The 15,942-nt window shown below is 48.5% G+C and overlaps 1 protein-coding gene across 1 annotated transcript in view; it reads left to right on the top strand.

Annotated features, from left to right (window-relative positions):
* Window positions 1-1,541: 1,541 nt before the first annotated feature.
* The window catches only part of SESN2 (sestrin 2), a 23,735-nt gene continuing 9,334 nt past the window's right edge, over window positions 1,542-15,942 (top strand). Inside the window, exons 1-5 of the mRNA XM_003799836.3 lie at window positions 1,542-2,032; window positions 11,670-11,735; window positions 13,933-14,130; window positions 14,518-14,700; window positions 14,811-15,023. Coding sequence (XP_003799884.1) covers window positions 1,943-2,032; window positions 11,670-11,735; window positions 13,933-14,130; window positions 14,518-14,700; window positions 14,811-15,023 — 750 coding nt within the window. The 5' untranslated portion in view covers window positions 1,542-1,942. The remainder of the gene's footprint in view (window positions 2,033-11,669; window positions 11,736-13,932; window positions 14,131-14,517; window positions 14,701-14,810; window positions 15,024-15,942) is intronic.

Consider the following 15,942-nt stretch of genomic DNA (forward strand, 5'->3'; position numbering starts at 1 on the left):
GAGCCCAGGAGTTGGAGGTTGCTGTGAGCGTGATGCCAAGGCACTCTACCCAGGGGGATAGCTTGAGGCTCCGTCTCAAAAAAAAAAAAAAAAGGAATTTATAATCAAAAGGGTCAAATAAGACATGTACACAAAAATCACAATACAATGTAGAATATCATAAGTGTTAAAACAGAGACCTAGCCCTAGAGCCTTGAGAGCTCAGGAGTGAAATTAATGTTCTTTTCTCAAGAAGCTGGAGGCAGAAGATCAAGTCAGAGTCTGATCTTTGGGATCATAAGCCCAGATTCGGTTTCAGAGGTGACCTTGGGGGTTTGGTCCATCCCTACCCCCTGACAGGATTCCACATCTTGAATAAACAATGACTTTGAAATGGAAACAAAGGCCAGGAACAGTGGCTCACTCCTGTAATCCAAACACTCTGGGAGGCCAAGGAGAGAGGGTCCCTTGAGCTCAGGAGTTCAAGACCAGCCTGAGCAAGAACGAGACCCCATCCGTTCTAAAGATAGAAAAATTAGGTGAGTGTTGTTGTAGTGGGCACCTATAGTCCCAGCTACTCAGGAGGCTGAGGCAGGAGGATTACTTGAGCCGGAGAGTTTGAGGTTCGTGTGAGCTTGGCTGATGCCATAGCATTCTAGCTTGGGCAACAGAATGAGACTCTGTCTAAAAAAAAAAAAAAAGCAACAAAATAAGGACCTGTGAGGGAAAACTGTGAAGGAAACTAACAGATAAATTCCACTTTGAGGTGCAGATAGAGGTAACTTCCTGGCAAAAGGAGAGTTGAAGGCTAGGAACTGGGTGAGATCAGAGAGAGCATGCCTGGAGAGAAAAGGGATACAGAAACTAGGAAAGCACCCACGTTTTAGGGAGTGGGTGGAAAAAGAGGAGTCAGAGAAGGAGTGGCTAGAGGCAGAGGTGAGAATAGACTGAGCAGAACACCTTGTTACAAAGTTTCGAGGAGGGTGGCAAGGCGCCTCTAGTCCAAAGGAGCAGAAGGGGAAGAAACTGCAGCAACTGGGATTGAGGTTAGACATCAGGTAACCAATGAGATTTCAAGGAATGAAGCCTTTTCCAGAGACTCCACAAATAAGGCGAATTATCCATGTTTGGCACACTTGAAAGTAGACTCCTCCCCAAAGCCAGGGTTGTGTACTCTAACTTTCAGAGTTCACCTCTGTAATTAGCACCACTGGATACGCAGGTACCCAATCTCTCCTAAACCCTAACCAGTCCCTCCAGGAACTGAAAAGATGAAGAATTCATTTGGGAGAGATTTCACACCCAGCTTTCTGGCCCAGCCCGGTAAAGTCCCCTTTTATCACGCAGACCTAATGACTCTCTGAGCTGTCACTGTTTTCTGGTATTGCCTGCGATCTGACTAAACCCTCTTGCAAAAGTTTGCAGCATTTGTCCAAGGCCGACTACAGCTCCCAGAGTTCCCGGGCACTTCCCGGAGCCGATTGGCGGACCTGTTGGCTCCAGAGGGAGGTGTCGTCCCCTCCTCCCCGGGAAACAGACATCTGATTGGCTGCGCCGAGGGCTTTGTGTCCCCGCCCTCCCCCGGGGACCGCAGCGGGCTGAGGGGCTCTGCCAGTGTCAGAGCCCGGCGAGCGCTGGCAGTTCCGCGGCGGGGATGCTGAGGAGCGCTGGGTCCGCGAGCAGCTCTGGCCACTGCGGACTTCCGAGGCCGTGAAAACCCCTGCGCCGCGGCCAATCCCAGGTCCCCAAGGCCATTCACCGTTCCAGAAGCTAGACTGGGGGAAGAGTCCAGCACAGCAGCGGCCGTTCTGCGATTTCAGAGGGTTCTGGAACCCCGAGAGACACCCTGGGGTTCTAGAACCTCCCCAGCGGCTCCCAGTCCCGGCTTCCTGCGTGCGTCCGTCCAGAACCCCCTCCGGTGCACGGGTCGTCGGCGAGCCGCGGCTGGGTCCTGGCGCACAAGATGATCGTTGCGGACTCTGAGTGCCGCGCGGAGCTCAAGGGCTACCTGCCGTTCGCCCCGGGAGGCGTCGGCGGCCAGGGGCCAGGAGAGGTAAGCAGCGGCGGAGCGACGCCACTCTCCCTTTGAACCCCGAGCCGCTTCTTAGCTTCAAGCTGTCCCGAGCCTAGTCTGTGCGCCCCCCCTCCCTCCCCCGGGCTCTGGGAGAGGGAATGGAGCGCGTAACCCAGGACTGGGGTTGCATCAACTGACAGCCTCGGCCATCTCCACCCCTCCCCCTCCCCTCGGGGCAATGGAGCTCTCCTGGCTCCTTCGGACTCCTGGCCAATGAGGGGTAGCCTTTTCGAAGCTCAGGGTTTAGGCTCCTGTTGAGAGCGTCTTCAAGTCCAGGCAAATCCCGGCCAGAGCTGCCCGACCACTCCTCCTCCCCGCCCCCTTCCGCAGATTCCCTTCCTCTTAGCGGGGGCCCGCAGGCAGAGGACTCTTTCTAGGATGCGTCCCGGCTCCTATCCCCCGGCGCGGGGAATGGGCTACCTGGACTGGCCAGTGAGAGTCGACCTTGTCTCCATCCAACCCAACTACACCCCTGATTTGGAAGGGGGACGCGGATGTTCTGGGGGCTTGGCAGGCCGCCCGGGACTCTGCGGTTACTGTCAACACTGTGGGTAGAGGGGACAACCCCAGTCACGTATTAGGCTGTGCCCTACTAAGTAAGTGGTCTAAGGTCCCAGAAGTTCGTTTCACAGGAAGTCCCCACGGCAGAGCCCGGAGAGGCTTTGCATGGAGAGGCTTTGCGCTGGGCCCTGGAATAAGGCTGGACCTAAACTAAAAATTTGCGCGCACACCTCCCTCTCCCAGCCAGCAGTGATAATGGATAGTTTATCATTTATTTAGTACTTAGCACCTGGCCAGGGTTGAGTTTCGGCTTTTCCCTAAGTCCTCAGGACAAAACCAGCAAAATACAAGCTATATTATAGCCCCATTTTACTGGATGAAAAAATGGAGGTCCAGGAAGTACTTAGAGGTTTTCTTCACCAGCCCCACCAGGTAGCTCATTCTTTGGCCTGGGTGGGTATCTCTAGGATTATGGGGAGTGTTTGGTACTGCAGAGAGTTTTGCTTGTTTTTAGGACTGGAGCATGGCGGTGTTCTAGTACCAAGCTGGGTGACCTCTGGAAAATTTCTGCTTGGTTTCTGGGGGTCCTACCTCCAGGTTGCATGGTTTGTGTCCTGGATTTTGTTTTTCTTTTCTTTTTTTTGAGACAGAGCCTCAAGCTATCCCCTTGGGTTAGAGTGCTGTGACTTCACAGCTCACAGCAACCTCCAACTCCTGAGCTCAAGCGAGTCTCCTGCCTCTGCCTCCCAAGTAGCTGGGACCACAGGTGCCCGTCCATAACGCCTGGCTATTTTTTGGTTGCAGCCGTCATTGTTGTTTGGCAGGTCCGGGCTGGATTCGAACCCGCCACCTTAAGTGTATGTGGCTGGCGCCTTAGCCACTTGAGCCACAGGCGCCGAGCCGGTCCTGGATTTTCTATTAGCTTGTTTTACTCTTACCCACCATGTTCAGGAGCCGGATGTGGAGGAATGACCCTCAATCCTGTCACTTCTCTGCTATGTGACTTTGACTAAGACACTTTACAGAGTGTTTCTCTTTAAAAATGGTAATAATGTTACCATTGAGAGCACCTGGGTGCTAGAGCAAGCCAGCTCTAGGTTCATGCCCCAGCCTTTGGCTAACTTACTGTGTGGCCTTAGCCTAGACCCTGGTGATCACTTCTCTCTTCCCCAGTTTTTATAAGTGTCTCCTAGGACTATTTGGGAGAATTAACTCAGAATTCAAGCAAAGGCTAAATTTGGCACAGTCAGTGCCTAGCGCATAGTAATGGCATCAGACATTTGAGCTGTTATAAAATGTGGCCAAGGTACACATTTCTCTTAACCTGGAGTGTCCCACTCCAGGAACGTCTAAGCCTATTCCTGCCTGTCTGCCTGAGGTGAGAGTTGGTACATCCCTCTCCAGGGCAACACCTGGGAAGTGGTCTAGGGAGAAAATAGTGTCTCAGGTGGTTTAGGCAGGCTTCGAGGCCTTTAGACAGAAGCTCGGTTTGATCCATGGGGAAAACTGGTGAGGTCTGGAATATTTCTATGTGTTCTTTTTTGAGAAAAGTGGACTTTGGGAAGATATCTGGTCTAAGTGGGTCCTTAGAAGATAGTATGGTACTGATTTTATAGAGCCTGGTGCCCAAGGCCCCTCAGCTCCCTGTTATTTCACTACCCACCCCTTTTCAGGGCAGCTGGGGCCCTCAAATGTGTATATTTCCGGAAAGTTTCGAGGACTTTACACTAGTTAGTGCTGCCCTAACTACTGTAAAGTTAGGGAAGCCCTTCCTCCCCAGGCAAGTCCCCTTGTATATCCTTTTCCAGTCCTCCTCCACTGTTGGAGCTTTAGTCCCATTGTGTGAAACAGTTGTGTAATTAGGTGTTTCTTGTCTGTCTCCCTTGTTGGACTCAATACACCTTGCTGGTCTCCTCCCAGCACTGTTCTTTGTACCTATAACTATTTGCCTCTTGTTGGTGTAGGTGATCCTTGTGAACTGCTCAATCTTTGGAGTCAGATTTGAGTTGTGCCTATCTGGGAGAAGACTTTTCTGAGCCTCAGAGACCTGTCTCTAAACAAGGGATAGATAACGAGACTTAGTTCCCTCTGGGTGGTTGTGAGGAATCAGATCAGATGTAAAGCACTTAGCCTGGTGCCCAGTTCATCACAGGAAGACAAGTATAAGGCACACCCCCTCCCCCCCCAAGAGGGTTAGAGGAGCTGCATAGGCCATATCACTGGGCCTTCCTCTAAGGTGTAAACTCAGGCAGATTTCTAAGTTCAGCGCTGGGGTGGGGGGTGATAGCGTCTGCCCCCTCCTGGCAGCAGAGTGAGCCCTGGGGCTCTCAAGCTCTAGATAAGGTATCAAGAATAAAGACTGGGGCTGGGCTTGGTGCCTGTGGCTCAAGCGGCTAAGGCGCCAGCCACATACACCTGAGCTGGCGGGTTCGAATCCAGCCTGACCCGCCAAACAACAACAGCTGCAACCAAAAAATAGCCAGGCGTTGTGGCAGGCACCTGCAGTCCCAGCTACTTGGAAGGCGGAGGCAGGACACTGGGAGGCAGGACACTCGCTTGAGCCCAGGTGTTAGAGGTTGCTGTGAGCTGTGATGCCACAACACTCTACCCAGGGTGGCAGCTTGAGGCTCTGTCTCAAAAAAAAAAAAAAAAAAAGACTGGGGCTGGCATTCTTCCCTTCTTTCTTTGGGATGCCGCACCCATTCTCTCTCTTACTCCTTTTCTCTCCCCAACCCCATATTCCCTTTTCTCTCTCATCTCTTCCCTCTACTCTTGTCCTTCTCTCTAATATAAAATAAACTTCTACTTTTACATTTAAGAAAAAAGAATAAAGGCTGAACTGAGGCAGGAGGATCACTTGAGCCCAGAGTTTGAGGCTGCAAGGAGCTACAATCTTACCTCTACATTCTGGCATGGGTGAAAGGGTGAGACCCCATCGCTAAATGAATAAATAAATGCTGGGGCTTCTCTAAGAGGTCATTGTGAGAAGTGGCTCACAATGCAAGCCAGAGTGAATTGGGTTCAAATCTCAGATTGGACACTTAGTCTTGTGTGCAAAATAGAGCCCCCCACCCCCAAATGGGTGAAAATTAAATGGAACCTGTGTGCAGGCTCAGCGCCTGTAGCTCAGTGGCTAGAGGGCCAGCCACATACACCAAAGCTGGCAGGTTTGAATCCAGTCTGGGCCTGCCAAACAACAATGACAACTACAACCAAAAAAAAAAAAAAATAGGCAGGTGTTGCAGCAGGTGCCTGTAGTCCCAGCTACTTGGCAGGCTGAGGCAAGAGAATTGCTTAAGCCCAAGAGTTGAAGGTTGCTGTGAGCTGTGGAGCCATGGCACTCTACTGAGGGTGACAAAATGAGGCTCAGTCTCAAAAAAGAAAAAGAAAAACAATCTGTGTGCAATTACCTGAGCTAATATAAAAACATGTAGCAAGTCCTTAAATTAGCCAAGCACTGAGATCTAAGGCCACTACCATCTTTACAACTTGCCTGAAGACCTTCCTGTTGAGTGGCCACCCAGCAGGTTGTCTGACTTCAGTGTTCCTGGTGGCCCTATAGGAATAGTTACCTTTGGTTCTCCCTCTGACCCACACTAGGTGACCTGCCCCTTCTGGGTTTCCCTTTCTTTTATCTGCTAAGTGGGACTGGAATCGAGCCTTCATCAGGCATGCTGAACCTGTGCTATCCAAGATGGCAGCCCTTAGCCATATGTGGCTATTTACATTTAGATAAATGGAAATTAAATAAAATGAAAAATTCATTTTTTTATTTTGTTGCATTAGTCACATTTCAAATGCTCAGCAACAGTGATGAGGGACTCCCATATTTTCTGGACAGTGCAGTGATAAAGCATTCCATCATAGCAAAAAATGCTGTGCCAAACACTGGAGTAGCAACAAGGAACTAGGTTCAGTGTGTTCTCTCAAGGTGAGAAACAGTGTGACAGGTGCTGTGGTTGTGGACAGAAAGTGCTTTTACTCCTGGTGAGCCTCAGGTGCAAACACCTGGAGATTAGTGAAACCTTGAGAAATGTAGAGGGTGGAGAATCTTTTCTGCACTTGCAGGGTTTATATCCCTGAGCTCTCTTTCTTCCTTCCCAGCTAAGCACCCAGAAGTGAGCTCTGAGCTTTAGACCTCATCCATAAAATGAGGCCCCTAGTAGTAGCCTTTACCTTAAAGTCTAGCTAGTGTATGTGAAGTCAGTGCTTAGCCAGCGGTAACCAGTGTGGTTACAAACCATTGTGGCTTTTGACTCCCCATGCCAGGGAATGGGGAGAGAGCTGATTTGGAGATATCATCTCTAGGCAATAGAACCTTGCCTTGCCTGCTTCCCCTGAACTTCCCCTGCAGTCAAAGTCAGAGAGGCATTTGGGGCCTTGGAGCCATGAATCAAATCTACTTGATCTTGCCTTCAGGGCTTTATACTGTTCCCTCTGGCTGGAATGCTGGTCCCCCTAGAGCAGTGGTTCTCAACCTTCCTAATGCCTTTAATACAGTTCCTGTGGGTCAAGACCCACAGGTTGAGAACCGCTGCCCCAGAGTCTTTTACAGGCCCTCTTGCCTTCTCATCATTTAGATAATCAGTTCAAAGGCCACCTCCTCAGTGGCTTTTCCTGTTTTCTTACTCTAAAATAATGCATACTGTTCCACCCGTTGTATATTCATTGCTTTATTTCACTCACCTTACAGAATCTATGATATGAAATCCTATTCATTTGTTTGTCTTTTGCCATTAGATCCAGAATTGTATCAAGGCCAAGACTTTGCCTTTTCACTGCTGTGTTCTTGCTGGCTGTAATAGACTGTCATCAAAAGCATTTGTTGATCATACATAAGTGAGATTGACAGTAAAAAAAAAAAAAATTCTTTTTTAATTTGTTGAATGAACAAATTAATCCTCTTTCCACCTGAAAAGCACTTAGCGCAGTGCCTTATGCTTGAGAAAGTGATAAATAAATGATGCAAACAATGGTCCTCACCCTGGCTGTATATTATGCTGGGGCCCCACCCTAGACAATTAAATTAAAATTGCTAAAGGTAAGACCTTGACATTAATATATATATTTTTAATTGAAATGGGGTCTTGAGTTTCCCAGGCTAGTCTCCTGTCTTACCACCTGGCTTCAGTATTTTTTTTTTTTTTTTTTTTGAGACAGAGTCTTGCTTTGTTTCCCCCCTGACATCATAGCTCATAGCAACCTCAAACTTTTGGGCTCAAACAATCCTCTTGCCTCAACTTCCCGAGTAGCTGGGACTACAGGTGCCTGCCACAATGCCCAGCTATATTTTGGAAATGGGGTCTTACTCTTGCTCAGGGTGGTCTCGTACTCCTGAGCTCAAGAGATCCACCCACCTTGGCCTCCCAGAGTGCTAGGATTACAGACATGAGCCACCACACCCAACCTGGCTTCAATATTTTTAAAAAAGCTCCTGCCACTGCACTCCAGCCTAGGTGTCAGGGCAAGACCCTCTCCCCATAAAAAGTAAATAAATAAAATAGTCTCAAAGAGATTCTAATATACTGGCTTGGTTGAGAAGCTCTTGTTTGAAATAACAATGAGGTTAATGATAGCTTGCTTTTATTAAGTGCTAATTGTGATGGAAATACTGTGGTAAGTTGTATGATATTAGCTCATTAAATCCTCATGACTACCTAGTGAAAACAGGTCCTGTTATCCCCATTATTTGGTAAGAAAACTGAGGCTTATATAGCTAATAGATAGTTGGTAGAGCTGTCAGTTGCACCCAGACAGTTTGTGTCAGGATCCCCGATCTTTTAACTGTACATTATTATTATTATTGCTGGAAAATGATGGATCTAGACTGCTCCCTTAAGGACCTACAGCTATCAGCTCCTGGGTCAGATTTTGCAGTGAGCAGTGATTCTTGTTCCTCCCCTGCACCTCTGGTGGGCCCTCTCTGCCCTCCCCTCCCAGTTCTGCCCTGCCCTACTCCTGCTGTAGTTTTCTGTCTGTCCTCAGGTCCCCTGTGGGGGAGGCCCACTTTGTGGAGTCAGCAATCCTTATCTCCCAGACTGAGCTATTGGGCTTTTTCTCTTTGGTGAGGGAGGAGGAAGCTGACAAGGGAGTCCATGGAGATTGTGGTGGTTACTACGCTGAACTTGGACCAGCCTGGCTGGTAGCTCCCAGAAGTATAGGCAGAGAGGGACCTGAACAGCTCAGCTGCCTTTTGAGAGGTTCGGTACTGAAAATGAGAGGTTATTCCAAGTCATGAGTGGAGTCCAGGTTCTGTGTGGGCAACGTGGCCTTTATTCACTCGGGTGCTAGTGGCCTGAGATCAAAAAAGAAGTCAGCACGTGGTTTAAGGCGGGGTGGGAATATAAGGGTTTGGGAAGTAGAGATTGGCTCACTCATTCCTTCCTGGGCGGGACTTGTGCTTTCTTTCTGTGTCCCTGCCCTCCCTTCTATTTGGGCGGGTCCCTACATTCAGTCCTATCACCTTCTTTGTCCAGGATTAAGGCCCAAAACATCTAGGTAACTTTCCCAGAGCTCCATAGCCAGTTAATGACAGAATTGGTATACCCAGTTGGTACCCCTGAGACTTCCAGGTCCCATAGCTCCTTCCTTTCTTTGCAGTCTTCCAGGGTCCCAGAGGTCTGCCTCCTTCAGGGCGCTATGGCTATCTGAGAAGGAAGGTTCAATTATAGATTTTAGCCCCTGGATAGCTGGGGACTGATATTAATCTAGAACTTAATGGAGAGGGGAGAACTGGGGGACCCCTGCCTCTTCCCAGTGACAGCATGACTCTGATTTGGGTAAACTGTATCTAAGGTGAATGCTGAGAGCCTCCCCAAACCGAAATTAATGAATAAATAAAACAGCCTCCCTGAAATTCATCTCTAGGACTAGAAGTAGCATATTTAGTGAGTACATGATTCTGGTGGTTTCTTCTGTGTGTGTGTGTGTGTGTGTGTGTGTGTGTATGTTTAAAAGAGGAAGGGATTTATTTTTTAAGATTCTGATGGTTTCTAAAGATGCTCAGACATACACGTTAGAATAATCATCACCATCACCTTGTACACCTGCTCTGATTCCCTCCGTGCCCTTCTGCAGTCTCTACTTTTCTTCTATTTCTTTTTTTTTTTCCCTTGAGATAGAGTCCCACTTCCTTGCCCTGGGATTAAGTGTTGTGGCATCATTGTATCTCACAGCAACCTCAAACTCCTGGGTTCAAATGATCCTTCTGCCTCAGCCTCCAGTGTAACTGGGACTACAGGTGCCCACCACAATGCCTGGTGAATTTTTCTACTTTTAGTAGAGACAGGGTCTCACTCTTGCTCAGGGTGGTCTTGCCCTCATGAGCTCAAGCAATCCACCTACCTTGGCCTCCCAGAATGCTAGGATTATAGGTGTGAGCTGCATTCTCTATTTTCATTCATAGACTAGTATGAGTGACACAGCCCTGCCTTCCATAAAATGCGATCTGGTAGTAGAAAGACATAAAACAGATAATAAGCACTGGGTGTGGTGGCTTATGTCTGTAATCCCAACACTTCGGGAAGCTGAGGCAGAAGGATTGCTTGAGCCCAGGAATTCAAGGCTGCAGTGAGCTAGAACTGTGCCACTGCACTTTTAGCCTGGGTGACAGTGAGACTCTGTCTCTAAAAAACAAATGATCAAAACCCAGGCATTAAAAGATAGCATTTTGGGTGGCACCTGTGGCTCAAAGGAGTAGGGCACCGGCCCCATATATCGGACATGGCAGGTTCAAACCTAGCCCTGGCCAAAAAAAAAAAAAAAAAGAAAAAGCATTTTTAGAGGCAACAGCCCTGGTAATTGTGGGGTCATAGATAAGCATCATAAAAAAGTTCCTAGACCTTGAAGGATAGTAAGAGTTACCTTTGCTGACTTGACACCTGTAGCACTGAGAGGAGGTGCTAAGGGCAAGAGAACTGCTTAAGCTCAAGAGTTTTGGCTCGGTGCCTGTGGCTCAAGCAGCTAAGGTGCCAGCCACAAACACCTGAGCTGGTGGGTTCGAATCCAGCCCAGGCCTGCCAAACAACAATGACGGCTGCAACCAAAAAATAGTCAGGCGTTGAGGTGGGTACCTGTAGTCCCAGCTACTTGGGAGGCTGAGGTAAAAGAATCGCTCAAGCCCAAGAGTTGGAGGTTGCTGTGAGCTGTGACGTAACAGAACTCTACTCTTCACACTTGTCTCAAAAAAAAAAATAGAGCTTTGCAAAATAAGTGTCCAGTGTCCAGTGGGAGGGCAGTGGGACTAATTTATCTGGAAGGCCATGGGAGGAGGAGGTAGGATTTTAGGCCAGTTGATCAAGTTTACATTTCAGAAAGTTAATCTGGCTTCTGGATGGACAGGAGAGGACAGAGCAGTGGAGACAAGGAGACAATTGGTGAGGCGGTGGTCCAGATAAGAGATAGTAGCAGTTAGTCTATGAAGTAGTGGTGGGAAGAGGATAAGAAGGCTTCTGAGATACTTGGTTACCTGGTTGCAAGATACAAACAATGGAAGGCTTTTTTTTTTTTTTTAAATTGAAACAGAGTCTCACTTTGTCGCCCTCTGTGGAGTGCTGTAGCATCATAGCTCACAGCAACCTCAAACTCTTGGGCTCAAGCGAGTCTCTTGCCTCAGGCTTCCTGGTAGCTGGGACTATAGGCACCTGCCACAATGCCCGGCTATTTTTCTTTTTGTTTAGCAGGCCTGGGCCAGGTTTGAACCTATCAGCCCTGGTGCACGTGGCTGCCTCCCTAACTGTTGAGCTATGGATACCCAGCCGGGAGGCTTCTTATACGAATTCCCTGGGGTTGCTAAGAAGGCGGTCTCCTGGAGATATGCAACATGATACCCATATATATCCCCCATCCAAGCAATCCTGGGTCTCGTGGGTCCCTGCACAGTTTCTGAAGAATGCAACCTAGAATGAATCTTCTTCCTTATTTACCCTTGTGCCACCTGCCACTTTCCAAGTAGGTGTACATTTTCCACTTGGCTCCTCTGTGCAGGGTATACCAGAAGGGTGGTTTTAAAAGCTCACTGTAGCCCCTCTGTAGGGTAGAGGGAGGCAGCAAAAGAGATAACCATCCTTTTTATTCTTCCCACTACCACCCACTAACCTTGATATGTTCCTCCCAGGAGCAGAGAGAGAGCCGGGCTCGGCGAAGTCCTCGAGGACCCAGTGCCTTCATCCCAGTGGAGGAGGTACGTTTGGAAGGGGTAAGGAATCTTTGGTGCCTGGGAAGAAAGGACATGGGATATTGGTTGGGGTGGGGGGTAGTTTCAGTTTCTTAAATTGAAACTTTGACACTACCATTTCAGTTTCCTGATTCATTTAATCCATAAAACAGCTCTGTGAAGCAGGTACTGTGAAGCCCATTTTACTGGGAAGAAATAGGCTCGAAGAGATAAAGTACTAATAATACAGCCAGGTAATGGCCAAACTTTTGATTGCCAGATCAGTGTCTGTTTTTCCTGAATAAGACAGAACTATCTATATTTCTTTTCACCCCTGACTGTGTATATATCACAACAAAAATATTTTTTGCTTCAACAGTAATAGATGTTTATTACTATTACTATTACTATTTTAAAACAGTCAAATTTAGCAGTAGGTAATGTTAATAAGCTCTGATAACCCACTACCATTAGACCAGCCAATATAGGTTTATCACTAAAAAAAAAAAATTTCCAGGCCAGAAATGGTGGCTTATACCTGTAATCCTAGCACTATGAGAGGCCAAGGCAGAAGGATCACTTGCGCTTGGGAATTTGAGACTAGCCTGAGCTAGAGTGAGACCCTGTGTCTACTAAAAATAGAAAAATTGGCTTGGCACCCATAGCTCAGTGGTTAGGGTGCCAGCCACATACACCGGGGCTGGTGGGTTCAAACCCGGCCCAGGCCTGCTAAAAACAACAATGACAACTACAAAAAAGGAAAGAAAAATACCGGGTCATGGTGGTGGGCACCTGTAGTCCCACCTACTTGGGAAGCTGAGGCAAGAGAATCTCTTAATCCCAGGAGTTTGAGGTTGCTATGAGCTATGACTTCACGGTACTCTACCCAGGGCGACAGAGTGAGACTCTGTCTCAAAAAAAAATTAAATAAAATAAATAAAAATAGAAAAATTGGCTAACTAACCACGGTGGCTCATGCTTATAATCTCAGCACTCTGGGAGGCAGAGGTGGGCCAGTTACCTGAGCTCAGGAGTTAAGACCAGCTCTGAGCTAGAACGAGACCTCCATCTCTAAAAATAGCCAGGCATTGTGGTGGGTGCCTGTAGTCCCAGTTATTTGGGAGGGTGAGTCAAGAAAATCACTTGTGGCTCGGCGCCTGTGGCTCAAGCGGCTAAGGCGCCAGCCACATACACCTAAGGTGGCGGGTTCGAATCCCCAGCCCAGGCCCGCCAAACAACAATGATGGCTGCAACCAAAAAATGGCCAGGCGCTGTGGCGGGTGCCTGTAGTCCCAGCTACTTGGGAGGCTAAAGCAAGAGACTCGCTTGAACCCAGGAGTTGGAAGTTGCTGTGAGCTGTGATGCCATAGCACTCTACCCAGGGCGACAGCTTGAGGCTCTATCTCTAAAAAAAAGAAAAGATTCGATGAAATAATGTGGGGAAATCTCCAAAGTCAGGCACACCATGGAGAAAGCACTCAGGATAAGTGAACTATTTTGCACTTGCCCCCCACACCCATGGTTGCATGCATTTGCTGTGTTAGAATGAAAACTCCATGGCCAGGCACAGAGGCCCATGCATGTAATCCTAACACTTTGGGAGGCTGAGGTGGGTGGATTGCTTGAACTCAGGAGTTCAAGAATAGCCTGAGCAAGAGTAAGAACCGTCTCTTTAAAAAAAAAGAAAGAAAAGAAAAAGAAATATCCAGGCATTGTGGCCAGCGCCTATAATCCCAGCTACTTTGGAGACTGAGACAAGAGGATCTCCGGAGCCCAGAATTTGAGGATCCTGAGAGCCATGGCACTCTATCCAGGGGGACTTTGTCTCCAAAAAAAGAAAGAAGAATTAAAGCTCCAGGAAGGGAGGAGAATGTGTACTTTTAGTCTCTGTGCCTGAGTTTTCCTATCTATAAATGGAGAAGATAGTACTCTAATTTTATAGTTGTGAGAATTAAATGAGGTAATATATATAATGTGGTTGAACAGTTCTTGGCATATAGCATTACACATATAAGTCTTGGCTATTATTATATAGGGTCCCTAATAAGTATTATTAGTTTAATCACTTACTAAAATGTCTTTTCCTCCGTGTCCCCCTTTTTTGGAGCATGGCGGTGGTTTTCGGTTTATTTACAGCAAAGAATACAGTAATAAATACAGTGGGCAAAGATGTACTATCTTTAAGGACAGGAGGGAAACCCATGGTCTTTCCTTTGCTTTGCAGGTCCTTCGGGAGGGGACTGAGAGCCTCGAGCAGCACCTAGGGCTGGAGGCACTGATGTCCTCAGGACGGGTGGACAATCTGGCAGTGGTGATGGGCCTGCACCCTGACTACCTTAACAGTTTTTGGCGCCTGCACTACCTGCTGCTACATACTGATGGCCCCTTGGCCAGCTCTTGGCGCCACTACATTGCCATCATGGTGAGCCTGTCTGGCCTTCACACTTGTAGGGGCAGCTACGTGGACGATTCTGTCCTTGGATCTCTTTGCTGGGAGCTTTCTGAGTTGATTCCATAGGCAAGAGGGGAAGGCAGCACAGAATGGAGGAAAACCCTGGATTTTTCTGACCATTCATAGAATTTTAGGTTTTGCGTAGAGGCATTTTTAGTGCCTTCTTTGCAGATTGGGAAATTGAGGTATAACAGGGTCAGGTTACCTGTAAACTGGTGGCAGGGCTGAGGTTAGAACCTAGGTTTCCTACCTCTTAGGCAACAGTGAGTCCTGGGATATTCCCCTCTGTGGGAATACCCACCTTGAGCAGGGCACCGAAGGAAGAGGGTAACCCAGGTCTGTCTACCACTTCTGTAGGCTGCTGCCCGCCACCAGTGTTCTTACCTGGTGGGGTCCCACATGGCTGAGTTTCTACAGACTGGTGGTGACCCTGAATGGCTGCTGGGCCTCCACCGGGTCCCTGAGAAGCTGCGCAAACTCAGTGAGATCAACAAGTTGCTGGCACATCGGCCATGGCTCATCACCAAGGAGCACATTCAGGTGCAGTGGGCAAAGAGGCGGGACCCTGAGGGAGCACAGGGGCCTGGCTTGGGCATGGAGGGCAGCCCAGGGGCAGGCACTAAGCACGTCTGGTTTTCTTTCTCCTCCAGGCCTTGTTGAAGACAGGCGAGCACAGCTGGTCTCTGGCCGAACTCATTCAGGCCCTGGTCCTGCTCACCCACTGCCACTCACTGGCCTCCTTTGTGTTTGGCTGTGGCATCCTCCCAGAGGGGGACCCAGAGGGCAGCCCTGCCCCACAGGCACCATCGCCCCCCAGTGAGCAAAGCAGCCCCCCCAGCAGGGACCCATTGAACAACTCTGGGGTAAGTCCCAGACCTAGATCTTGGATGGGGAAGAAGCTGGCATGGTCTTTGGTCCTTGTGTGGAAGCTACTACTTCCCTGTCTCCACACACTGAGAGGCCATTAAGAATTATTAGGCGGTACCTGTGGCTCAAAGGAGTAGGGCGCCAGCCCCATATACTGGAGGTGGCGAGTTCAATTCCGGCTCTGGCTAAAAACTGCAAAAAAAGAAAAAAAAAACAAGTTATTTGACTTTAAGACTCAGTTTCCCTACTTTTGAAATAGGAATAGGACCCCTACCTACAGGGGGTTGTAAGGATTAAATGAAATACCATGTAACTGACCTCTCAGTACGTGGCCCATGGGCCCAGAGACTACCAGTTTTTAATGCTTTAGTATTTTTTTGTTCAGGGCTGGGTTTGAACCCGCCACCTCCAGCATATGGAGCCGGCGCCCCACTCCTTGAGCCACAGGCGCCGCCCAATGCTTTAGTATTTTTAAAATACAAAATTTGGCCTGTAATCCTGGCACTTTGGGAAATCAAGGCAGGAGAATTGGTTGAGGCCAGGAGTTTGAGAACAAGAGACCCTGGCTCTACCTAAAATAACAAAATTAGCTGGGTATGGAAGTGCATGCTTGGAGTCTCAATTACCTAGGAGGCTGAGACAGGAGGATCACTTGACCCCAGAAGTTTCAGGTTGCTGTGAGCTATGATGCTGCTGCTGCAGTCTAACCCAGGCAACAGAGCAAAACCCTATCTCCAAGCAAAACCAAAGTTTGCCTCTTACTCCATAATGTGGCTTTTTTTTTTTTTTTTGAGACAGAGCCTCAAGCTGTCCCCCTGGGTGGAGTGCCATGGCATTACAGCTCACAGCAACCTCCAACTCCTGGGCTCAAGCGAGTCTCCTGCCTCCGCCTCCCAAGTAGCTGGGACCACAGGC

Source organism: Otolemur garnettii, unplaced genomic scaffold (assembly GCF_000181295.1).
Source record: "Otolemur garnettii isolate 467f Iridium unplaced genomic scaffold, OtoGar3 scaffold00156, whole genome shotgun sequence".
NCBI lineage: Eukaryota > Metazoa > Chordata > Mammalia > Primates > Galagidae > Otolemur > Otolemur garnettii.